General features: G+C 41.9%; 1 protein-coding gene across 4 annotated transcripts in view; it reads left to right on the top strand.

Moving 5' to 3' along the window:
* Nucleotides 1-25,847, top strand: part of CHD2 (chromodomain helicase DNA binding protein 2) — an 89,734-nt gene that overhangs the window by 13,920 nt on the left and 49,967 nt on the right. For 2 of the 4 annotated variants that reach the window (XM_060755633.2, XM_060755632.2), the window contains exons 2-9: nucleotides 11,674-11,893; nucleotides 13,850-13,936; nucleotides 14,608-14,673; nucleotides 19,367-19,428; nucleotides 19,606-19,731; nucleotides 22,530-22,679; nucleotides 23,085-23,218; nucleotides 25,573-25,798. In XM_060755633.2, the coding sequence (XP_060611616.2) occupies nucleotides 11,674-11,893; nucleotides 13,850-13,936; nucleotides 14,608-14,673; nucleotides 19,367-19,428; nucleotides 19,606-19,731; nucleotides 22,530-22,679; nucleotides 23,085-23,218; nucleotides 25,573-25,798 (1,071 nt within the window). The remainder of the gene's footprint in view (nucleotides 1-11,673; nucleotides 11,894-13,849; nucleotides 13,937-14,607; nucleotides 14,674-19,366; nucleotides 19,429-19,605; nucleotides 19,732-22,529; nucleotides 22,680-23,084; nucleotides 23,219-25,572; nucleotides 25,799-25,847) is intronic. The other 2 variants (XM_060755635.2, XM_060755636.2) reach the window with 2 other exon arrangements.

Here is a 25,847-nt window from a genome sequence, read left to right as displayed (position 1 = left end):
TCAATTTGGACACATTTGCACCATTGTTTAACTCAGGCATCCAAACCATTTTCCTTCTCAAGCCATGATTTTACAGCTGTTTTAACGTCATTCAGGTCATTGAATCTTTCAGAGGTTTCACACTACTAATATCCATTACAGTATCACCATAAGTCCATTATAGCATCCCCATCAACATTCATAGAATCATAGAGTTGGAAGAGACCTCATGAGCCATCCAGTCCAACTCCCTGCAAAGAAGCAGGAAAATTGCATTCAAAGCACCCCCGACAGATGGCCATCCAGCCTCTGTTTAAAAACTTCCAAAGAAGGAGCCACCACCACACTCCGGGGCAGAGAGTTCCACTGCTGAACAGCTCTCACAATCAGGAAGTTCTTCCTAATGTTCAGATGGAATCTCCTTCTTGTAATTTGAATCCATTGTTCCATGTCTTAGTTTCTAGGGCAGTAGAAAACAAGCTTGCTCCCTCCTCCCTATGATTTCCTCTCACATATTTATACATGGCTATCATGTCTCCTCTAAGCCTTCTCTTTAGGCTGCTCCTCATAGGGCTTGTTCTCCGGACCCTTGATCATTTTAGTTGCCCTCCTCTGGACACATTCCAGCTTGTCAATATCTCTCTTGAATTGTGGTGCCCAGAATCGGACACAATATTCCAGGTGTGGTCTAACCAAGATAGAATAGAGGGGCAGCATGACTTCCCTGGATCTAGACACTATACTCCTACTGATGCAGGCCAAAATCCCATTGGCTTTTTTTTTGCTGCTGCATCACATTGTTGGCTCATGTTTACTTGTTGTCCATGACGGCTCCAGGATCTTTTTCACACGTACTTCTCTCGAGCGATGATGGATCCCTGAGGTGCACAACCTTCTTTGGCCAGAAATTCAATGAAAACATTTTTTTGGCTTAAGATTCATGGTTCTAATCATTCAATCGGAAAAAGAAAGACTATATCAGTAGAGTAAGGTTTCCTCTATCATATCATGCATAGCTAGTACAGTAGCTGTGAAAGAAAGAAAAGTTAGAGTGGTGGAGGCATTACTTTTTGACCCTCATAGTATAGCATGATGATGATGTTGTTGATGATATTCATTTAATCTCTGCTTTATCTCTCCCGAAGGAGACTCAAAAGTGGTTTACAATTAAAAGTATGACCGCATAATGCAAAATACGCAAATATGCAAACATCAAAACAGAATTAACCGTAATAGGATTAAAATTCACAGTCAAAATCTATCAGAACATATTTAAAACGAGATAGATAGATAAATAGATATCTCTCTTGAATACACATTTGGGTCTTTGAAAGTATATTTATGAATATCTATCTATCTATCTATCTTGAGCCCCAGTGGTGCAGTGGGTTAAACTGCTGACCTGTTGAGCTTGTTGACCAAAAGGTCACAGGTTCGAAGACCAGCGTGAGCTTCTGCTGTTAGCCCCAGCTTCTGCCAACCTAGCAGTTTGAAAACATGTAAATTGGATTAGATCAATAGGTACCTCTCCAGTGGGAAGGTAACGGCACTCCATGCAGTCATTCCGGCCATATGACCTTGGAGGTGTCTACGGACAACGCCAGCTCTTTGGCTTAGAAATGGAGATGAGCACCAACCCCCAGAGTCGGACACGACTGGACTTAATGACAGTAGAAAACCTTTACCTTTACCTATTTTGAGTACATTTGGTCCTAGGATCACACTGGAGGACCTAGATTGTATCTACGCCAGGCATAGGTCAACTTCAGCCCTCCAAGTGTTTTGGACTTCAACTCCCACAATTCCTAACAGTTGGAGTCCAAAACACCTGGAGGGCTGAAGTTGGACCATGCCTGCTCTACACTGTAGAATGAATGCAGTTTGACCATACTTGAACTGCCATGGCTCAATGCTATTGAATCCTGGGAGTTGTTGTTTGGTGAGACAGGGAAGGCTAAAGTCCTTGTAAAACTACAGATCCCTGAATGCCATAGAAACTTGATATGTTTTTAGAAACTAGACATATTAGCACCTGCTAATTATTTTTATACCTCTCATATCCACCCTGATGCAACTAGAAACTCATGCCCACCCTACATATAATGTTCGGTTGTGGAATCTCAGAGTGGCCAAAACCACCCTTCGCTGGGAAGGAACTCACTGAAGCAGAGTGTGGCTGGCCATCTGTCAGGAGGGCTTTGATTGTGTCCTGCCTGGCAGAAGGGCGTTAGACTGGAGGGCTTTAAGATTCTATGCTACTATCTATTCAGAGACCACGTGGCCTTCCAAGAACAATACTAAGTCCCACCTACACTGCATTGAACTGCATTTTACGAGTCTGCACTGTTGTATAATGCAATTCAAATGGAGCCAGTAACGATGATCTTTCAAAGTCAATGCACCCCCATTTAGAACAGACAGTAATCCCAATCCCAGGCTCGTTTTCCCACTGACTGACGGCACTTTGATCTCGACGTATTCATCCATATCCATTCAATTTCGTCAGCCTTCTTGGCTTCGGATGTGCAAAAGAGCATGGAGTGCATCGACAAGGCTGCGTTGTGTGTGCAATGTATACTTTTGCAATGTCTGGTGAGGAAATCGTTCGCATTTGGCTTTCAGCCCCATTCCCCGCACGAAAGCCTTGTATCCCAGGCAACCGATTTCTTCTGGCGAATTGGATGTCGGCAGGCCCTTAATCCATGCCACGTTTCCGCAGGACGTTGCGAAACTCGGTCATTTTGCAGCTATCTCAGGGACAGAATCTCAGAAAGCAAAACAACACACTCTGCTTTCTACCCACCTGCTGCTTCAGTGAGTCATGCATGTGCTTTGAAGGGAGCCAAACACATTATAATAATATATATACATAGCTAAACCTCATGCCTCTCTCCCTATCTGCTTCATAGGAAATCCAGACAGGCCCCTTTGTAATCCCTTAGTGCAGTGTTTCTCAACTTTCCCATTATGCGACCCCTTAAGACAGTTTCTCATGTTGTGGTGACCACCAACTATAACATTATTTCTGTTGCTACTTTGTAATTGCAATTTTGCTACTGTTATGAATCGGAATGTAAATATCCGATATGCAGGATGTATTTTCATTCACTGGACCATATCTGGCACAAATATCCGATACGCCCAATTTTTAATACTGGTGGGATTGGGGGAGGATTGATTTTGTCATTTGGGAGTTGTAGTTTCTAGGATTTATAGTTCACCTACAATCAAAGATCATTCTGAACTCCACCACCGATAGAATTGAACCAGTCTTGGCACACAGAACTTTGTTGACCAAGAGAAAATAGTGGAAGGGTTTGGTGGGCATTGACCTTGAGTTTTGGAGTTGTAGTTCACCTACATCCAGAGAGCATTGTGGACTCAAGCAATGATGGATCTGGACCAAACGTGGCAGGAATCCCCAATAGGTCCAAACATGAATATTGGTGAAGTTTGGGGGAAAATAGATCTTGACATTTGGGAGTTTTTGCTGGGATGTATAGTTCACCTACAATCAATGAGCATTCTGAACTCCACCAAGGATAGAATTGGGGCAAACTTCCCACACAGAACTCCTGTGACTAACAGAAAATACTGTTTTCTGATGGTCTTTTGCGACCCCTCTGACACCCCCTTGCGACACCCTCGGGTTGAGAAACACTGCCTTAGTGTGTTTATTATTTTAATACTGGTGGGGTTGGGGGAGGATTTATTTTGTCATTTGGGAGTTGTAGTTGCTGGGATTCACCTACAATCAAAGATCATTCTGAACTCCATCAACGATAGAATTGAACCAGTCTTGGCACACAGAACTCTGACAACCAAGAGAAAATACTGGAAGGGTTTGGTGGGCATTGACCTTGAGTTTTGGAGTTGTAGTTCACCTACATTCAGAGAGCACTGTGGACTCAAACAATGATGGATCTGGACCAAACTTGGCACAAATGCTCAGTATGCCCAAATGTGAACACTGGTGGAGTTTGGGAAAAATAGACTTGTCATTTGGGAGTTGTAGTTGCTGGGATTTATAGTTCTTCTACAATCAAAAACATTCTGAACCTCACCAACAATAGAACTGTGCTTTCTGATGGTCTTTGGCACACAGAACTCCCATGACCAACATAAAATACTGGAAGGGTTTTGTGGGCATTGACCTTGAGTTTTGGAGTTGTAGTTTACCTACATCCAGAGAGCACTGTGGATTCAAACTTGGCATGAATACTCAATATGCCCAAATGTAAACACTGGTGGAGTTTGGGGAAAATAGACTTGCCATTTGGGAGTTGTAGTTGCTGGGATTTATAGTTCACCTACAATCAAAGGGCATTCTGAACCCTACTAACGATATAATTGAGCCAAACTTCCCACACAGAACTCCCATGACTAAGAGAAAATACTGTTTTCTGATAGTGTTTGGGGGCTCCTCTGACACCCCCTTTTGACCCCCTCAGGGGTCCTGACCCCCAGGTTGAGAAACACTGCCTTAGTGTGTTTACCCTTTGCATACCTTTTCCAACTAATTGCTGACTTTTAAGGGCATAAAACCCTCTCAGGTTTGGAGAGAGTGAGGCATTGTGTTACATCTACACTCTGGCATCCCTTGGAAAATATATATTTTATTATTATTCTTACTTTCAGCTAAGTTTGTACAGAGCTAGTCCAGATTGTACATCCGCTTTATGTCTAAGAGAGAAAAATAGGGTGGATGCGTCATGGATATCACAACAACAACATAGGATAGATGCCCCATGAGAGTTACAAAGGGGGGCACTCTTGTCATGAATGGAGTTTCTTTTTTTCTGCCTGTGTGTCTCAGAACAATCCCCTTATCTGCAGTTTCACTTACCTATTCTCTCAGCCCTTCTGTGCAAATCTATGGTGGGATTCACATGGCTCTCTGAATGTGGGTGGACTACAATGCTATTACCATCCTCTATTAGCATTCCCCCAACCCCTCAATTGTTTTAAGCTGGATCATGAAGGGTATCTGTACTGTATTTGGTCCAGAACTATCATTGGTGGGATTCACACAGGTCTTTTGATGTGGGTGAACTATAACTCCCATCACTGCCTATCAGGTCTCCCCCTTACTCCACAATTATTTTAAGTTGGATTGTGATGGGTATGTGTACAAGTTTGGTCCAGATCTGTCAATGGTGGGATTCACATGGTTCTCTGGATGTGGGGGACTACAACTCCCATCATTCTCTATTTGCCCTTCCCTCAATCCCTTAATTAATTTAAGTTGGATCATGATATAGATATGTGTACCAAGTTTGGCCCAGATCCATTGTGGGTGGGATACACACAGCTCTCTGGATATGGCTGTACTACAACACCCATCATCATCCCTAATGCCCCTCAAACTCTGCCAGTTGTATCATGAAGGGTATGTGTACCATGTTTGGTCTATATCTGTCATCGGTGGAATTCATGTGTCTCTCTGGATGTGAGTGGACTACAACTCCCATCACTCTATCAGACCTTCCACTAACCCCTCAAATGTTTTAAGTTGGATTATGATGGGTATGTGTACAAAGGTTGGTCTAGATCTATCAATGTTGCAATTCATATTGTTCTCTGGATGTGGGTGGACTACAACTTCCATCACCCTCTATCAACTCCTCTCCCAAACCCCTCTTATTATTTTAAGTTGGATCATGAAGGATATGTATGACAAGATTGGTTCAGATCCATTGTGGGTGGGATACACACAGCTCTCTGTATATGGCTGGACTACAATTCCCATAATCACCCACCAATCCCTCTCAAGCCCTGCCAGTATTTTAAGATGGATCATGATGGATTCGTGTACCAAGTTTGGTCCAGATCCATCACGGGTGGAATACGCATCTCTCTGGATATAGCCAGACTACAACTCCCTTCATCATCCCCCAATGCCCCTCAAGCCCTGCCAGTTGTATCATGAAGGGCATGTGTACCGGGTTCAGTCCAGATCTATCATTGGTGGGATTCACACAGCTCTCTGAATGTGACTGGACTACAATGCCCATTGCCTTCTATCAAGCCTCCTCCCAAACCCCATTATTGTTTTAAGTTGAATGATAAAGAATACGTGTACAAAGTTTGGTCCAGATCCATCAAGCCATGGAGGACTCTTTGTGGATCAGACATACAGATAAATAAATATACTAGCTTGTATTTATTTATTTATTACATTTATATAGGTACCTGGTGATGCCCAGGTTAGGTATTTTGTAATGCTATATATTAAAAATAGTCATTGTTTGGTTTTGGATGTTATGAATGGTCCCATTGGAAAGACACACGGCTTTCTGAGTATAGGATATACAGATGAATCTTTGAATGTGGGTGAACTACAGCTACCATCATCCTGACTCTAACAGGATTGAGCCTACTAACTCTTTCAGTGCTTGACTCACATTTTTGTAAGGGGAAATACCCAGTTAATTTTTAATATTTCTGACAATAACCACATTTAAGGAAGGATGGGCTCACCGTGCTATAGCTTTTGGGAACTCAAAAATAACAATGCCATGAAAATTTATGGCAGCAAAGGGAATGAAGGCTACTGTGACACATAATAAAGACCAAGAAATCCAGTATAACATTGACTTTGATAACTGTAGCTCTGGCTGGATCTGCACCGTCAAATAATGCAGTTTGATGTTGTTCAAACGGCATTTGATGGCAATGCAGATCCAGCCTCTTTTCATTGGACGCCTTAATCTACAAGTCATCTATATAAATAAAAATGTAATGTTCATTTGTGGGATTAACAGAACTCAAAAACCACTGGACAAATTGACGCCAGATTTGGACACAAGACACCTAACAACCCAATGTATGTTCTTCATTGGAAAAAAATGATTTTGTCATTTGGGAGTTGTAGTTGCTGGGATTTATAGTTCAACTACAATCAAAGAACATTCTGAACCCCACCAATGATGGAATTGAACCAAATTTGGCACACAGTTCTCCCATGACCAACAGAAAATACCGGAAGGGTTTGGTGGGCAGTGTCCTTTGGTTTTGGAGTTGTAGTTCACCTACATGCAGAGATCACTGTGGACTCAAACAAGGATGGATCTGGACCAAACTTGGAATGAATACTCAATATGCCCAAATGTGAACACTGGTGGAGTTTGGAGAAAATAGAATCTTGACATTTGGGAGTTGTAGTTGCTGGGATTTATAGTTCACCTACAATCACAGAGCATTCTGAACCCCACCAATGATAGAATTGGGCCAAACCTCCCACACAGAACCCCCATGTGGGCCACAGCAATGTGTGGCAGGGGACGGCTAGTCTATAAATAAAAATGTAATGTTCATTTGTGGGATTAACGTAACTCAAAAACCACTGGACGAATTGACACCAAATTTGGACGCAAGACACCTATCAGGCCAACAAGTGACTATCACTCATGAAAACACTGAATAACACAGCAGAAGAGACTTAGAAAGCCAAAAAAATTACATGTGCAAAACCACACACACAAACGCACACACATATACACAAATATATATACACACACAACACATATACACAGACTGGGCCAAGCAACACATGGCAGGGGATGGCTAGTTAGATATAAAGTTAGATTGTACACAGCAGAGTTTGAAGGGAATTAAAGTATTTTTCAAATTATATGTCTTCCTTGTATATTAGTTTGAATTTAACTGCCATTTCCCCCACTATTTAATTTTTGGTGTGCTTAAATAAAACTGTGATTTGTCACACACGGGTGAATGCTTTTCCATGTTTGGATTGATTTCCAAAAATAAACAGTGGCTAATGCTGTCTTTGTGCAAGAAGTGCATTCAACTCTTCCCTCTTTTTAAAATGTTTGCACCACTCTTTTACAGTTGCAAAGTATCGTCAGCCACAACTTCTTTTCCAAGCTCCATTTGTTTCATGTTGCTTTTAAGTATCATCATCTCCTTCCCTTTGGAACGAAAGGGGAAAGCGGAACGATCCATACATAAGATGGTGGAAAAGAGAAAGCGAGAACATTTGTAAAATGGCTTCTGGTCATCTGCATTTGCAGCTGTTCTTCTCCATCCATTTCCTTGCTGCCCTCTGCCTGCATCCTGAGGAAATGCTTTGTCATTGTTGGCTTCCGGAATATATGTATTTTTTTTCCTTGTAGCCTTTTGTTGTGTATGTTCTGGCTTTTGTGCATAACCCAAAGCTCTGTCTTTAGCCTTCTAGAAATGGGAAGGAATTCATGTTTACCTTCCAAGTCCTGCTGTAATTAAAAGTATGATTCTTGTACAAGGATCATAGTGTTAATTAATTACAGCAGGACCTGAAAGGTAAACATTAGGAATTTTTTTCCCATTTCTGTACAAAGATAGAAGGCTTTCTGGAGAGAAAAAGCAGATGTATATAAATAAACATAATAAACACAAACATAATAAACAAATATTGTTGTTTTTGCAGGGATATTTTCCAGGACCCTCTGTGGACACAATAATAATAATAATAATAATAATAATAATAATGATAATTGGAAACAATCACAAAATCACAATCTGTCAGCTGCAAAAGGCCACCTTACTTGGATCTGCACACATCATTCGAAAATACATCACACAGTCCTAGACGCTTGGGAAGTGTTCGACTTGTGATTTTTTGATACGAAATCCAGCATATAATCTCGTTTGCTGTGACATACTGTGCTTTTGTGTCAGTAAATTAATAATAATAATAATAATAATAATAATAATAATAATGTTTGTTCATTCAGTCGCTTCTGACTCTTTGTTACTTCATGAACCAGCCCACTGCAGAGCTCCCTGTTGGCTGTCACCACCCCCAGCTCCTTCAAGGTCAAGCCAGTCACTTCAGGGATACCATCCATCCATCTTGCCCTTGGTCGGCCCCTCTTACTTTTTCCTTACATTATTCCAAGCATCATTATCCTCTTTAAGCTTTCCTGTCTTCTCAGTATGTGACCAAAATACTTCATCTTTGCCTCTACTATCCTTCCCTCCAATGAGCAGTTGGGCTTTATTTCCTGAAGTATGGACTGGTTGGATCTTCTGGCGGTCCAAGGCATTCTCAGAACTTTCCTCCAACACCACAATTCAAAAGCATCTATCTTCCTTCACTCAGCCTTCCCTATGGTCCAGCTCTCATATCCATAGATGACTACGGGGAATACAATTGCTTTCACTATGCGGTTCTTTGTTGCCAGTGTGATGTCTCTACTCTTCACTATTTTATCGGTATTGGTCATTACTCTCCTTCCAAGAAGTAAACGTTTTCTGATTTCCTGGCTGCAGTCTGCATCTGCATTAATCTTTGCACCTAGAAATACAAAGTCTGTCACTAACAACAACAACAACAACAATAGCAACAACAACAAATCCCTTTTGTAATTGAAGGGCCTCTGTTTCAATAACACCAAAGGGTCACACTGGAAGACCTAGAAAATGCCTAGAGTGTCTGAATGTACTTCCCTCTATGATCCACCTCGGAGCTTAAGATTGTTGGGGGAGGCCCTGCTCTCGATCCCGCCACCCTTGTAAGTGCGATTGGCGGGGACGAGAGACAGAGACTTCTCTGTGGTGGCCCCCCATCTGTGGAACACACTCCCCATTGAAATCAGGTTGGCCCCTTTTCTCCTGTCCTTTAGAAAAAAGCTTAAATCATGGTTATGGGACCAAGCATTCGAGCAGCAGGCACAGAAATAATAATGCATACTATTACTTTGATTGACAATAGTCAGACCTCGGACTATGACTTTGGATGTGGATTTGGTTTTGGTTTTGGAGTTGTTCGCTTTTAAATGAATGTTTTTAATTGCTTTTTTAAGTTCATGTTTTAGCTGTGATTTTATTGCTATTGTTTGTGTGGCATCTAATGATTGCCAGTGTAAGCCTCTCTGAGTCTCCTTTCAAGGGTGGGAAGGGTGGGATATAAATGTCCAAAATAAATAATAAATAGAAAGTACAGCATAACTGGATCACTGATATCATTTATCCATTGTCGGACATTGAGAAATAAAATAACTGATCCAGTCATACTGTATTTTGGCTGGAAACATGCCCTAAACAAACATTGGAGGACCATGGTTGTGTCTACACTGTAGAATTTAGGCAGATTGACATCACTACTTGAATTGCCATGGCTCAGTGCTTATAGGAGTTGTGATTACCCAAGATCTTGAGCTTCCTCTGCCAAAGAGTGCTTCATCAGACTACAGATACCGTGCTTTATTGCACTGAGTCCTGGTGTCAAACTGCATAAAAACTGCAGTGTAGATGCAACCTAGGCTTTTTGTCATCAGCATTACAAGAATGGGCCCATACCTTGGAATATAGTCGGACGTCTGTATCCACAGATTCTGGATCCATGGGGTCAACCGTCCATCTGGAGCCCCTGTTGGCACAATGGGTTAAACTGAAAGGTTGGCGGTTCGAATCCGGGGAGTGTGGTGAGCTCCCATCTGTCAGCTCCAGCTTCTCATACAGGGACATGAAGGAAGCCTCCCACAGGATAGTAAAACATTCAGGTGTTCCCTGGGCAACATCCTTGCAGAGGGCCAGTTCTCTCAAGCTGTTCCTGACACACACACACACACAAAATCCATCTAAATACAATCTTGTTGTTTCTTAAAAAGTAACAACTATCTTTTATGGAGCCGATTGGAAGGAAAGCCAAGCAACTACTACTTTGTGGATATAATTGATCATCTGTATCCATGGATATATTGTCAACAAGGCTTGACAATATATATATTTAAAATCCAAAAAGCAAAGCTTGATTTTTCCATTTCTATAGAAAGTATATAACATTATGTAACAAGATTTGGAAAAAAAATCTGTTCCTGGTTTCAAAGTGTTATTTCCTGTTTAATTGTGTACCCTTACTTTGAAAGTTGTTGTTTTCCTCCAGAAACTTTGTTTTTGTGGCTGCTACAAAAACAAATGATATATTTATTGAAAAACTAGAGCAAAATGTGCTGCAGGATGTCTGTACTGCAAAATAATAATAATAATAATAATAATAGTCATCATCATCATCATCATCATCTTTATTTGAATCCCACCCTATCTCCCCAATGGGGACTCAGGGCAGTTAATAACATACATACAGTGGCAAACATTCAATGTCAATAAGGTGCAACCAACAAATAAATTAAATAATAATATAAAATAATATAAATAATAATATAAATTAAATAATAATATAAATTAAATAATAATATAATAACACATCGAACATTGAATCAGACAATAATAAAACATTACAGCAAATTAGCAAAAAACAATGTTTGTGCAGTTTAATAATCTTTTCCTGTGTTTTTATCATAGAACCAATTAGATATTGACATTTGTAACCCAGGAACAAAAATAGTGTTACGTCGTGTAATAGGACTTGGGCATTTATGGATGTGGGCATCAACAGAAGGTCCTGGAACCAACCTAAATATAGGCAGCTTTCTGTATCCACAAATTCGTATCCACAGAGTCAACCATCCACCCAAGTAAATATTGTATTGTGTGAGGCTGTTTTGGAAAGAAAGCCGCTGCTGCATTCGTTCTACAGTGCAGAGGCACCCATAGTTCAGTAGATGGTTTTTCCTAAAGTATGGCTCTTGTGAAAGTTATGAGTTTTCAGTCAACTTCAAGATGTCCAACTCTGAGTTAAACAAGTGAAGCACATGAATGCTAACAGGGTTCTTCTTTCTTTTTCTGCAGCCACTCGGCATCAGAGGAGGCTTCGGGATCGGATTCAGCAAGCCCATCCGATAGCGAGCAAGCCAGCGAACATGGCAGCGAGTCCAATAGCAGCTTGGAAAGCTCAGAAAGCCAGTCGGAATCTGAAAGCGAGTCGACAGGGTCGAAATCCCAGCAGACGCCTCCAGAAGCCAAAGATAAGCCGGCCTCCAAGAAAGAAAGGATAGCTGATGTCAAGAAAGTATGCCCCTTGCCTCCTCCTCCTAGTGTTCCCAACCATTGTTTGCAGCCATGACTCACTCAATGGCCCAAAAATCTTGGAAACAGCTCTCACTTTTATATACTTGGAGTGAATTAAATTACAGGTTGAGCATCCCTTATCTGGAATTCCAAAATGGTCTCCACGGATGGCTGAGATAGCGACACCTTTGCTTTCTGGTGGCGCACACACTTTGTTGCCTGCACAAAAGTTTTAAAATGTTACAGAAGTTTATTAAACTGTAAAAACTCATTACATAGTGTTATCTATGTATGTGCAAATATTCTGAAATCTAAACAATCCAAAACTGAAAACATTGGCATTTTGGATAAAGGAGACTCAACCTGTATCAATGAGAGTCTGCGGCATGTAGTAGGGCATGCAACACTCAGAAAGGATTTTGCACAACTGGCGCTATCCAGAAGTGGTTCATTGTTGGAAGTAGGAAGCTGGGCCAGCTTTGGTTTCATCAACGCTTTTTAGCAGGCTTTGAAAAAGGCAATTTTTAAGACTGTAACTCCCAGAATCCCTGTAATGGTCATGCCTGTGTAGACTGAGATTTGGGGAGTTGCATTCCAAAAGCATAATCCTTTCCAGTGCTTTATCTTGAAGGCATTTTATTTATCTGTGCTGCCTAGACAGTGTTCTAGTGATATGTCTCCAAGATCCTGGGAGTTATGTCTTCCTTCACATTTTTCTCTGTCTTGGTAATTAATTATTCATTCCTATGGATGAAGCAAGTGGAGTACCCAAAGGATATGTGAACAGAGCTACTAATTTTGTTGACATGAGTTGGTGTCTTCCATGCCTTCTGAGCGTTTGATATTGGACCTGATCTGGGATGATTTTTGTTGGTGTTGTTGCATGTCTTCATGTTACCTATTTCTGACTAATAGCCCAAATGATCAGAAGGTTGTCTTGGCAAGATTTGTTTAGAGGAGGTTGCCTCTAAGGCTAAGAGTGCATCTACGCCAGTAGTTCCCAACCTTTTTCTGACCAGGGACCACCTGACCAGGGACCACTTTGATCAGAGACCAGTCTCCAACATTAGTACCAAAATGGTTACAAATCAAGTTTTGGTCAACTTCAGATTTGGTTTGGTTATTTGGGATGCTGATTCAGAAAATTGCCTTAGGTAGACCACATCACCTCTAGTTTCTGATACAGAACATATGCCATCCAGTAGTTGTCATCTGCTCACCCACAGAAAACAATATTTAAAAATCTAGAACTGATGTGGTCTATCCAGTTCAATTTTCCAAATCAGCACCCCAAATAACCCTAGGAACAGGCCTAAAAATGAAGACACCCCTTTCGTGGGTACTCTGCCTCTCCTCTCCAACATCATCATTGCCTTGGCACTAAAAGAGGGTTTCGTGAGACTAGTTGCTTTTGTTGCAACGGTGTTGTAACAGCGAGACTGCAGACCATATTTTAGTTCATGTGGACCACTGGTGGTCCGCAGACCACAGGTTGGGAACCACTGATGTACACTGTAGATTTAACACAGTTTGACATGATGGCTCGATACTATGGAACCCTGGTTTGGTGAGCCTCCAGCATTCATTCGCAGAGAAAACTAAAGACAACTCTCATGGTTCCATAGCACTGAACCATGGCAATTGAAATGGTGCCAAGCTCCATTAATTATCCATTGTAGATGCACCTTAAGAGAGTCCCAGGTCTCCCAGTGGGTTTCCATGGATGACTGGGCATTTGAATCCTTCAAAACTCCTAGTTGTGTGAACTAGGGTGACCTGGGTTCAAAATCCTTCTCAATACTTGGGAAACCTTTCGGCTAGTCTCCTAGCGAACCTACCTTGTAGCATCCTCATGAAACTAAACTAGAGATCACCCTACATTCTTGATCACCATAGATCACCCTACATTCTTGGGATGAAGAACGGCGTGCAAATACAAATCTGGTTTATTTTGCAGATGTGGGAAGAATATCCCGATGTTTATGGGGTGAGGAGGTCAAACCGAAGCAGGCAGGAGCCCTCCCGTTTTAATATAAATGAAGAGGTAAGGGGTGGGGAAGGCGAAGAGCGGGGAATAATCCTTCATGGTAGGAAACGGGAAGAGACATGCCATTCTTGATCTCTGTGGCCTTGAAAACCTGGAGATGTCAGTGGCACCATTTCCACTGTTTCTTCTATATGACCCGAACATGAATCAGTACATTTATGGTTCAATGGTCTAAACGTGACACAAGTCTGTACCTATTTGCATTCAAAAGAGGGAAGGCCGAGAACTCCAGGGCGAGCATGGAGTTGCATTCATGTGCATGTTAAATGTATGCGTTTCTGTGGTATTCCTCGTTCCATTAATTCATTTCTTTTCCTTTTGTGTTTGAGGATAGTCATCTCTTGACATCTCTTTTTTCCCTTTTGTGTGTGGGGATAGTCGTCTGCATGAACCCAGTTTATATTCATCATTTGTTCCGTGAGGCATTTTCCTTATTTATTTACTGCATTTCTCAGTCCGGAGGTGACTCGACTTTTCCTTCCCATCTTCCTTCTTTCCATCAAGTCTTTTTAGGGATGCTCCATTAATGGAATGTGACTGTGATTTTATTTTTTCGAGTGGCTTCATTTCAGTTTTATATTCATATTGTCTCTCTTCGCCTCGCACAACTCCCACCCTGCCGGTTTCGAGGAAGGATCAGCGTTGCTTTCCCCTTCTGTTTCTTACAGACGGAGGTAATGAGGCCCAGGAAAGTTCAGAATCAGACTGAAAATGTCAAAGTTGGAAGTCCAAAGGTAGGCACCTAAATGTATATTCAAGCACCTCAAAAGATAAGCGGCACCCGCTCCTCCCTCTTGCAGGAGTCCTCTCAAAATGGGTCCATTTATACTTGGGTGCCTATATATGGATTTAGGTGCCTAGCGCCCGGCACCCAGACTTGAACATTTTGCCTCAAAATATAGGCCTTTATGACTTTTGGCCATCCAAAAGAGCTGAAGGTCTTCCTTAAGGATTTGCTTTGTTTCACTGTACAAGTGACGAAACCCTAGGTATGCATCATAACCAGGGCTTGTTGTTGTTCTGGTTGTGTTTGTATACTCAGGCAAAGTACTTAAGATGAAGTTACTTTTGGTGTATAAGGAGTTTGTCAAGTAGACACATCATATTATAATCACTATTAATTGTTGGAAGTTAAGGGAATAATGACTTCCCTCAACTTCCAAGTTGAGGGAACATCCAAGTTGAGACAACCATATATTATATTCAATGCTTATTTGGCCTCATCTGGAGTCCTTGGTTTAGTTCTGGGCATTTTAAGAAGGATGTGGATAAGTTGGAGCAAGATGATAAGAAGGTTGGAGAAAAAAGTGTTTGAGGAAAGGTTGAAGGATCTTACCATGTTCAGCTTAGACAAGAGAAGACTCAACAATTCCATGATTGCCCTCTTTAAATATCGAAAGGGCTGGCACTGAGATTGGGTGGCAGGCTTGTTGTTTGCCGGCCCAAAGGATAGGACCAATCCTTATGTTTTTAGGTTGCAGTTGAGTAGATTTAGGTTGAACATTAGGAGGAACTTGATAGTACGAGCAGTTCGTCTGTGGAACCAATTACCTACAGAGATGGTGAGGCCTCCTTCTCTGGACATCTTCCAAACTTGAATCCTCCAGGTGTTTTAGAAGTCAACTCCCAGAAGCTTCAGCTGACTTGGTCAGTTACCAGGGATTTTGAAGATGAAGTCCAAAACATTTGGAAGACCTGAGTTTGGGAAGTTCTGCTCTAGTTTGGGAAGTTCTGCTCTAGTTGGAGATCTTGCATTGGACATGGTCCATACGTCACTTTCCAGCTCTGTGAGTTTTTGGAGCATCGTTCATTCAGAATTAGGACACACTGGTGGATATTTCCATGAGTCAAAGATTTGGTTGAAGTTCTGTCCCTTGAAGTGGGATCAATACATATCCTGTTTGGGAGTTGCCCAGGGAAGACAACGAAGGCTTGTTCTCTGCTGCCCTGTAGGGAAGAATCAGGCCTAATGGTTTACAGTTACAGACAAGAAGAGCAGTTCAACAATGGAACCAATTGCCTAGAAAGATTCTGAGGTCTCTTTCTCTGGACGTCTTCAAAAAGAAAGGATGGAGAGCTCCCTGTTGGGAATGATCTAGTTGGTGTTCATGCATTTAATGTAAGATTTGACTCAATGATGTGTGGGACCCCTTTTCATTCTGTGATTTTAAGATTGTTGGCGTAGCTTCACCAACCTACAAATCCCAGAGTTCTCTAGGATGGACTGTGGCAGTAGATTAATAGTGCAGTATCAGTGGGCCCTAATTAGGTCCCGGTATCCACAGTGGAAACATTCCTGGACATTGTGTGGACACACAAAGCTGTGGATAATAGCGAATACAATTGAAGGAGAAGAGCATCTGGCTGAAGAACACCACAGAGTCACTCTGGAGGATCTAGAAAACGGCAACAACGACAACAATGACAACAACAACAATATTCTTTTCTTACCCACTTCTCCTCATGACTCAAGGTGGGGCACCACATAGCTAAAAACACATCATCATCAAACATTTTATAAAATGCTTCTATGAGATATATTTCTACATGTAATACATGTAATAAAATACACAGAACAAAGATTAAAATACAGTAAACACAAGAATTTAAAACTCATAGGTAAAAAGGATGGTGAAATACCTAGAGAGGAATATTTTGTCCAATGTAGATAAATTAAATTGTGGATACAGGGGTTGTATTGTACTTCCTTGAACTCACAACTCCATAAAGGGCTTGCAGTCCACTGGCGTTGCACCCATTAAAGAGTGTCCTGGAGGGTCAAATCTCATAGGGATGAGTGCATCAGTGACATTGGCTTTTGTTTTCCATTTCCCAAGAATTGCATATACCAGAATCCCTGGTATACGTTTTTCTCTAATGATTGCCCAGCATGCACTATGCTAGTGATATGAAATCAGTCCATAAACTGAACCACACCACACAATATTGTAAAAACCAGAAAAGAATGCTTGTTTCCCTTCTGGAATGGGAACGACACCCACCTTGACTGAGTTTGGAAAAGGTTAGCTTTTTGGACAATAGGTTCCCATGCCAGGGAATGAAGAGTTGTTGTCTCGAAAGTAGCATTTTCAAACCAAGATGGGAAAATGCTTCCTACCCTCTACAGCTGGAAGAACCTTGGAGGGATCTTCTTGCTAGATCACCTTGTGAGCCGGACCTCTTTGTTCCCTCGTAATGTTCCTCCTGCTGTGTTGGCATCATCTTCTCCTTTGCCCTTGAATTCCATCTGTTATCAATTGTGGCATTATTTATTTACTTACTGCATTTGAACTCCACACTTCTCACTTTGAAGAGGACTTAGAGTGGCCTTACAATAGGCAACAATTTGATGCCTAATCAAAAAAACAATAATAACCCTCCATAAGACCAGTCTTTGCATTTTGAGGGCATTGCAAAAGGAAGTATTCAGTACCTCCTTATGCAATAGCCTGCAAATAATGCATCCATGTGTCTGGTAGGTGATCTATTGACAAGCTAGAATGTGTCCAGTGGAGGGCGACTAAAATGATCAAGGGTCTGGAGAACAAGCCCTATGAGGAGCAGCTTAAGGAACTGGGCATGTTTAGCCTGAAGAAGAGAAGTCTGAGAGGAGATATGATAGCCATGTATAAATATGTGAGAGGAAGCTACAGGGAGGAGGGAGCAAGCTTGTTTTCTGCTTCCCTGAAGACTAGGACACGAAACAATGGCTTCAAACTACAAGAGAGGAGATTCCATCTGAACATGAGGAAGAACTTCCTGACTGTGAGAGCCGTTCAGCAGTGGACCTCTCTGCCCCGGAGTGTGGTGGAGGCTCCTTCTTTGGAAACTTTTAAACAGAGGCTGGATATCCATCTGTCAGGGGTGATTTGAATGCAATTTTCCTGCTTCTTGGCAGGGTTTTGGACTGGATGTCCCATGAGGTCTCTTCCAACTCTTTGATTCTATGATTCTATGATTCTAATGGTTCTCAGGCTGTGGGTTCCCTGATGTTTTGGCCTTCAACTCCCGGAAATCCTATCAGCTGGTAAACTGGCTGGGATTTCTGGGAGTTGCAGGTCAAAACACCTGGGGACCCACTCGTTGAGAACAACTGCTGTAGAGTCACATTGGAAGACTTCACAATTTCTTAGAGGGGATACCACTGTAGGTATCTCCAGGTCCTCGAGCACATCTGGGACCAGAATTCAGACAGAAATCATATCTGAAGTTTCAGATAACTGTGATCCAGATAGGAGTGCATCCCTCATGGATATGGGGATCTTGTTGTCATTTTAATTGTATGTTTGGTATTGTTTTGTAAGCTGCATTGTTGTTGTTCCTGTTGTGTGCTTTCAGCGCTTGCTAACCTGTGGCAACCCTAAGGTGACTCTGCTATTAGTCTTTCTTGGCAAGATTTCTTTAGAGAGGGTTTACTTTTGCCTTCCTTTGATGCTGAGAGAATGGGACAACATTCCCAAGGTCTTCCAGTGAGTTTCCATGGTGGAGTTCACTTTTCGAATCCTACACTCAACACTACACTTTGCTGGCTTTCATGCATTTCAGTGACTCTGTCAGTGGGGTGAGATGTGTTCAGGAGGGTTTTCCCTTAGCCTTCCTCTTAAGTTGAGAGTGTGTCACTTGTCCAAGGTCACTTGATGGGTTTCCATTACTGGGGAACCTTGAGGCATTTGTCAACACTCATACGTCTGCACCACACATACTGTACTATGCCTTACTTTCATTTTTTGGGGGGAAAGGTCAGATATAAATAAAAGATCATAATCACATCGCAAAACTGTACCCTCGATCGGCTTCTGATCTGATAAATAAAATCATCGCAATACAGGGTGAATGTGTCTTAGCCCAAATGCTTGGGACCAGAAGTTGTCTGGATTTCAGGTCTTTCTGATTTTGCAACACCTGCGTTTACATCTACATAGAAGCAGACACTGGATGTGTAACTAGCCCCCTTTCCCCAAAGGTGAAGGTTTAGGTTTGGGGAGAGTTTCGGATTACTGGACATCATTGCTACTACTACTATACTGCTACCAATGCTTCTCCTCTTGGCATTAATGCTTCTATTCTGTTGGTAAAAACATGAGTTCCAGCAGAATTAAGTGAAAAATTTATTACAATCAGAAGATCAGATAAAGCAGAATTAAGAGATACTGGTTGTAAGAGATGTTGGGTTTTCTTTTCCTGGTCGAATCATTGTTATTGGTGGACTGTGTCTTTGAAAACCTTCATGATTGAGTATTGTGGTTACAGCAAAAGGGATATTATCTTACCATTTGGGGTCTGTACAGCCTGGCATTGCTTTTATGGATTTAAGTGTGACATGGAATTGCTTCTGACTGTTTTCTGGCGTTCAAGGACACCGAACGGGAGGATCTTCGACTTCCCACCAGCCTCTGTTTATTCCCTTCCTCTCTTCTTTCTTTCAAGGGAAATAGTGAATCCGAGAGCGAAAGCCCCAAAAGAAGAAGCCAGAAGCCAACGAGGAAAAGGTGAGGATTCAGGATCATGTCTGTTTGCTTCCAGGGATGATATGGATTACTAATGATACAATATAAATGGGATTTATTAGTATTACTAATAGTAATACTAATTGTACAGCTAATGGTAGCATCTTAGAAGAAGAAGATGTTGATCTATTCAGTTTGGCTTTTCTCCCTCATCTTTAGAGACAAATGGAAGACGGATGGGACTGAGGATGATGATGAAGATGAAGATGGACAGGAACAAGAGACCAGTGCTGACAGTGAACCTGAGCAGAAGAAAGTCAGAGCCAGGAGACCTGTCCTGAGGAGGTGAGGTGGAACTGGAGGGTCCAGATGCAGAGAAACCTCAATAGAAGTCTCCTTGACTAGATTGCCATAAGTAGTCCTGAAAGATTGGTTCTTCTTGCAGTTTCTCTTCTTGGACTAATAAAGACCTTTACCTATTGATTCTTGTTCCCTGGTGTTGCTGTTGTAGCCAATATGTATGAATATGTTGTCCATTCCTGGCAAGCTGGGGAAAAAATGGCTAGCCCCTGAAATAGCTCTAATATCCTTTTTAATCTTTTCCCCAAAGATGGGGTGAGGTTAATGATTTGGGTGCAGCCCAACCTCATAGACCAGGGATGAGCAAACTTCGACCCTCCCTCCAGGTGTTTTGGACTCCAGCTCCCAGAAATCCCAGCCATCTTACTGGCTGTTAGGAATTGTGGGAGACGAAGTCCAAAACACCTGTAGGGCTGAAGTTGGCCCATGCTTGTCATAGATGGTTTCAACCTACACCAGACTTGGGTGTCATCTCCCCATCAGCTTCAGTGAATAAAAGAGAAGGGGGCTAAATGTGGGGAAATCAATTCCTTGAACTTTTGTGTTGTTATCATTGTGTTATCACTGAGTCTTTTCCAACTTGTGGTGACCCCAAGGTGGACCCTATCATGGGACTTCCTTGGCAAGGTCTTTGTCAGAGAAGGCTTGCCATTAGCTTCCCTTGAGAGCTTGCCCATGACTATCTGGTGGGTTTCCATGGCCAAGTGGGGATTTGAATCCCAGTCTCCCTTGAATTCAGACCAGTACACTGAACTGATTCCATGGATCCCTTAAATCAGTGGTTCCCAACCTTTTTTTGACCAGGGACCATTTGACAAGACACCACTCTCCAACATTAGTACCAAAAGGTTTATGAGTCTGTTTTTGGTCAACTTCAGATTTGGTTTGCTTATTTGGGGTGCTGACTATTATTATTATTATTATTATTATTATTATTATTATTATTAACTTTATTTGTACCCCGCGAGCATCTCCCGAAGGACTCGATGCGGCTTACAAAGGCCAAGGCCTCGACAAAACAATAGCATAAAAATACAATTCAAAGCAAATCAAATTCAGAAAATGGCATTGGATAGACCACATCAGCTCTAGTTTCAGACACAGAACATATGCCACCCAGTAGTCACCATCTGCTTGCCCACAGAAAACCATAGTTAGTAATCCTCACAATTGCATCTCCATCTATGAACCTGCATGATCTCTATGATCCTTTGAGGAGGCCCTCCTCTCGCTCCCACCTCTGTCACAAACATGGTTGGTGGGGACGAGAGAGAGGGCCTTCTTGGTGGTGGCCCCCCACCTCTGGAACATCCTTCCAAGGGAAATAAGACAGGCCCCATCCCTCCCCTCTTTTTGTAAGAGTTTGAAGATTTGGTGGTTTCAACAAATCCTCGAGAGTGACCAGTGCTAGCTCAGCCCAGACACTGTCTGGACATGACCTAGCCCCCTATATATTACCCTGGTCATTCTCCTAACAGGCCCCTGGAAACAGCCCATCCTTACTTTTGTCATTTACCTGTTACAGTACAATACCCAAATGCCGGTCCCATCTCATTTAAATTTGTATCAGTCTTGACCCAGCCTTTTTATTTGTTCTGACCCATTCCTTTTCCATGCCCTAACAAATAGACATGAAGAGCAGGCAGGATTTTTCCTTTTAATATTTATGTGTTGTTGGGTAATTCCATGCTTATGTTGCTGTTATTTTTTTTGTTCATGTTGTGACTCTATGTTTTTATGTTGTTGTTTGGAAACTGCCCTGAGTCCCACTGGGGAGACTAATAATATAATAATATAATATTATTATATTAATAATTATATTTTATATAATAATAATAATAATAATAATATATTATAATATTACAATCTATATAAATAAAAATGTAATGTTTGTGGGATTAACAGAACTCAGAAACCACTGGGCAAATTGACACCAAATTTGGACACAAGACACCTAACAACCCAATGTATGTCCTTCACTTTAAAAAATTGATTTTGTCATTTGGGACTTGTAGTTCCTGGGATTTATAGTTCACCTACAATCAAAGAACATTCTGAACCCCACCAATGATGGAATTGAACCAAACTTGCACACAGTTCTCCTGTGACCAACGGAAAATACTGGAAGGGTTTGGTGGGCAGTGTCCTTTGGTTTTGGAGTTGTAGTTCACCTGCATAATTCACTGGACCAAATTTGGCACAAATACCTGATACGCCCAAATTTGAATACTGGTGGGGTTGGGGGCGGATTGATTTTGTCATTTGGGACTTGTAGTTCCTGGGATTTATAGTTCACCTACAATCACAGAGCATTCTGAACCCCACCAATGATAGAATTGGACCAAACCTCCCACACAGAACCCCCAGGTAGACCACAGCAACATGTGGCAGGGGATGGCTAGTAATATATTATTATTATTATTATTATTATTATTATTATTATTATCCAATGCAATTTTCTGAATCAACACCCCAAATAAGCCCAAGAACAGGCCTAAAATGAAGACACCTAGAAAAAAATTGGGCTGTGTTATTATCTGTAGTAGTAATGATGAGGCCATAGACCATATTTTAGTTCTTGCAGACTATAGGTGGTCTACGGACCACAGGTTGGGAACCACTTCCTTAAACCCTTCAGCTGTCATGTGAGATTTTGCAAAATGTCTTCTAAAGAAAGCAAGTTCAGAGGGAAAAAGGCTTCTCCATCCAGAGGTCCTCACAACTTCAACCTCACTGTTTACACCCCATGGATTAGAAATCTCTCTGTTTGATGCTTATTTTAGAGCAGTGGTCAAAACGATTGCAAAGAAAGCCCTTAGGCCCCAACGTGGGAAGCGGCGAAGGAAAACAGAGTCCTCTGAGGATGATGATGATGACGATGATGATGAAGCGCCCAAAAGGCAGACCCGGCGGCGAGCGGCCAAAAACGTCAGGTAAAGCTGGCTGGGGTTCATCGTGTCAGGGAGAAGAAGAGTTGGAGAATCTCAAGCTCGGGCATGGGCAAACTTTGGCCCTCCGGGTGTTTTGGACTTCAGCTCCCACCATTCATAACAGCCTCAGGCCCTTTCCTTTCCCCCCTCAGCCGCTTAAGCGGCTGAGGGGGGAAAGGAAGGGGCCTGAGGCTGTTAGGAATGGTGGGAGTTGAAGTCCAAAACACCTGGAGGGCCAAAGTTTGCCCATGCCTGATCTAGCTGGAAATCACACTTCATCCTAGAGTCACACTTTGTGGTGTTGTCTCCTTCAGCTGTATTTCAGGAACAATTTCTTCTTTCAGTACGATATTTCCTAAGATTGCGGAATGCACCTAATCTGTCATTTCTTCTTGCTTCTTTGCATAGTTATAAAGAGGATGATGACTTTGAGACCGATTCCGATGACCTGATTGAGATGACCGGAGAAGGAATCGAAGAGCAGCAGGACAACAGCGAAACAATTGAGAAAGTGCTCGATGGGAGGATTGGCAAAAAAGGAGGTGAGCGGCGCCTATGAGTGCCGGGAGCCATCTTTCCACCTGACTGAAGTGTTGGTTCATCTCCCCTTTGTGGCAGCTGTAAAAACCTGTCTGGATCTAGACCAGAGTTTGGAAACCTTATTGGACAGCATGGAGCCTGTGTACTTTCTAGATCCCACTTTTGTGGTCCCTGAAGTCCACCAATCCCCTCACACACTTAAGAAAATTCAATGCAATTCAAGTCAATACTCAACCTCCTCCCCAGCCATGCAGAAAGCCTTTAAAAAAAGTCAAAACACCCCAAAATACTTCACTGGCACCCTAGACCCCTGTACAACCTCCAAGTGGCCCAGTTTTCCCCTTTTCATTCCTTCTCAAAATGGTGGCAAGATTGATCTCCCATCACGATCTTGTCATTTTCGGAGGGACTGCAGAAGAAGGAAGGATACACGTTTGCTCTCAGGGTGAAATCTCTTTATTACACTGTTACTATTTAATGGTTTTTCATAAAACTTTTGTATTGTGCTTTTAAAACTTGACTAAGTGTGGGAATGGTAGTGGCTTTGAGTCCCCATGGAGAGAAAGGCGGGGTATAAATAAAGATGTTGATTATGATGGTGATGTTGATAATGATAGCCTTAATTTGGACAGAACATCAATCCATATGCTGCAGAAGGAAGGCAGCACTTCACGGAATTGTGCACATTCTGTAATAATAATATGAATATATAATGTAATAATAATAATATAATACCTGTAATATCCTAGGTGTCTGGGATTTGTCTCTGAATATCGGGCTCTTCCCAAAGGCCTAGGCCAGTGGTTCTCAACCTGGGGTCCCCAGATGTTTTTGGCCTACAACTCCCAGAAATCCCAGCCCGTTTACCAGCTGTTAGGATTTCTGGGAGTTGAAGGCCAAAACATCTGGGGACCCAAGGTTGAGAACGACTGTCCTAGGCCTTTGGGAAGAGCCCGATATTCGGAGACAAATCCCAGACACTTGGACCTAATGTGCATGTGTGCTGTGCTGTTATGTACATGTAATAAAATAATAATAATATATAATGTAATAATAATATAAAATAATAATAATAATCTAATAATATCTCTAATATCCTAGGCCATTGGGAATAGCCTGATATTCAGAGATTAATCCCAGACACTTGTGCATGTATGCTGTGTTATGTACATGTAACATATAATAATAAAAGTTATAATATGATAATATATATTATAATTATAATATAATAATAATCATCATGATCATGTAATAATACTTTCAATATCTTAGGCCGTTGGGAAGAGCCTGATATTCAGAGATGAACCACAGACAGTTTTGCATGTGTTCTGTGTTGTTATGTATATGTTATTATTATTATTATTATTAATAATAACAATAATAATAATAAATGGAGGGGGGGTTCTCAATTGGGTATAATAGGGCCTTGACTCCCACACCGCTGCTCACCTCCGCTCTTGGGAAAGCTTTGCCAAGAAAAACGACTTCATTAATATCCTTCCTATATCACCCTTTTGATACTGATTTCCTCTTTTTTGTTGAATCTATTAACATTACAGTCCTTGTTGTTGGTTGTTATAGGGCACACTGTGTATTTGTATGCGGAGAGGATGGGATGAAATAATAATAATAATAATGATTATAATAATAATAATTCTTACCTGCCTCTCCTCGAGGCGGGTCACAGTATCCAGATAGGAACCGGTTGATTGCAAATAAGTATTTACAGCAGGCATGGGCCAACTTGAGCCTTCCAGGTGTTTTCGACATCAACTCCCACAATTCCTAAAAGCCTCAGGGCCTTTCATCCTCCCCACCCTCAGCCGCTTATGCAGAACTAGCTGTCCCCTGCCACGTGTTGCTGTGGCCTAATCTGGGTATGTGTTTTGTGTGTGTATATATATTTGTGCGTATGTGCATATATGTGTGTTTGCATGTGTGTATATATATGTGTGTGTGTGTGTGGTTTTGTGCATGCGTTGTAATGTTTTTTGGTGGGTTTTTTTTTGCTTTTTAGGTCTCTTCTGTTGTGTTTTTCGGTGTTTTTATGAGTGATGGTGACTCATTGGCCTGAGAGGTGTATTGTGTCCAAATTTGGTGTCAATTTGTCCAGTGGCTTTTGAGTTATGTTAATCCCACAAACAAACATTACATATAGATAGATAGATAGATAGATAGATAGATAGATAGATAGATAGAGGGAGGGAGTTGAAGTCCAAAACACCTGGAGGGAAGGTCGAAGTTCATTCATGCCTTCTCTACAGTCACTTACAGACCCACTGCAAAGACTCTACTACCCCCAGAAGGCAGTCATACTTGGCCACGAGTGATAGCCTATGTTAATGTCTTTTTGCAGCCGTCGGGGCCTCCACCACGGTCTATGCCACCGAAGCCAATGGCGACCCTTGTGCCGACTTTGACCCCGAGGCAGAGGAAGGGGAGGCCCAGTACCTGATCAAGTGGAAAGGCTGGTCGCACATCCACAGCACGTGGGAGAGCGAGGACTCCCTCCAGCAGCAGAAAGTGAAAGGCCTGAAGAAGCTGGAGAACTTCAAGAAGAAAGAGGAAGAAATCAAGCAATGGTACAGTGGCTTGCAAGCTGCCCTTGGGCTTCTTTGCAGATTGCACTCT

This window comes from Anolis sagrei, chromosome 9, assembly GCF_037176765.1.
Source record: "Anolis sagrei isolate rAnoSag1 chromosome 9, rAnoSag1.mat, whole genome shotgun sequence".
In the NCBI taxonomy this organism is placed as follows: Eukaryota; Metazoa; Chordata; class Lepidosauria; order Squamata; family Dactyloidae; genus Anolis; species Anolis sagrei.
Note: the sequence above shows the minus strand (reverse complement) of the source record. Positions and strands in the feature narration are given on the sequence as shown.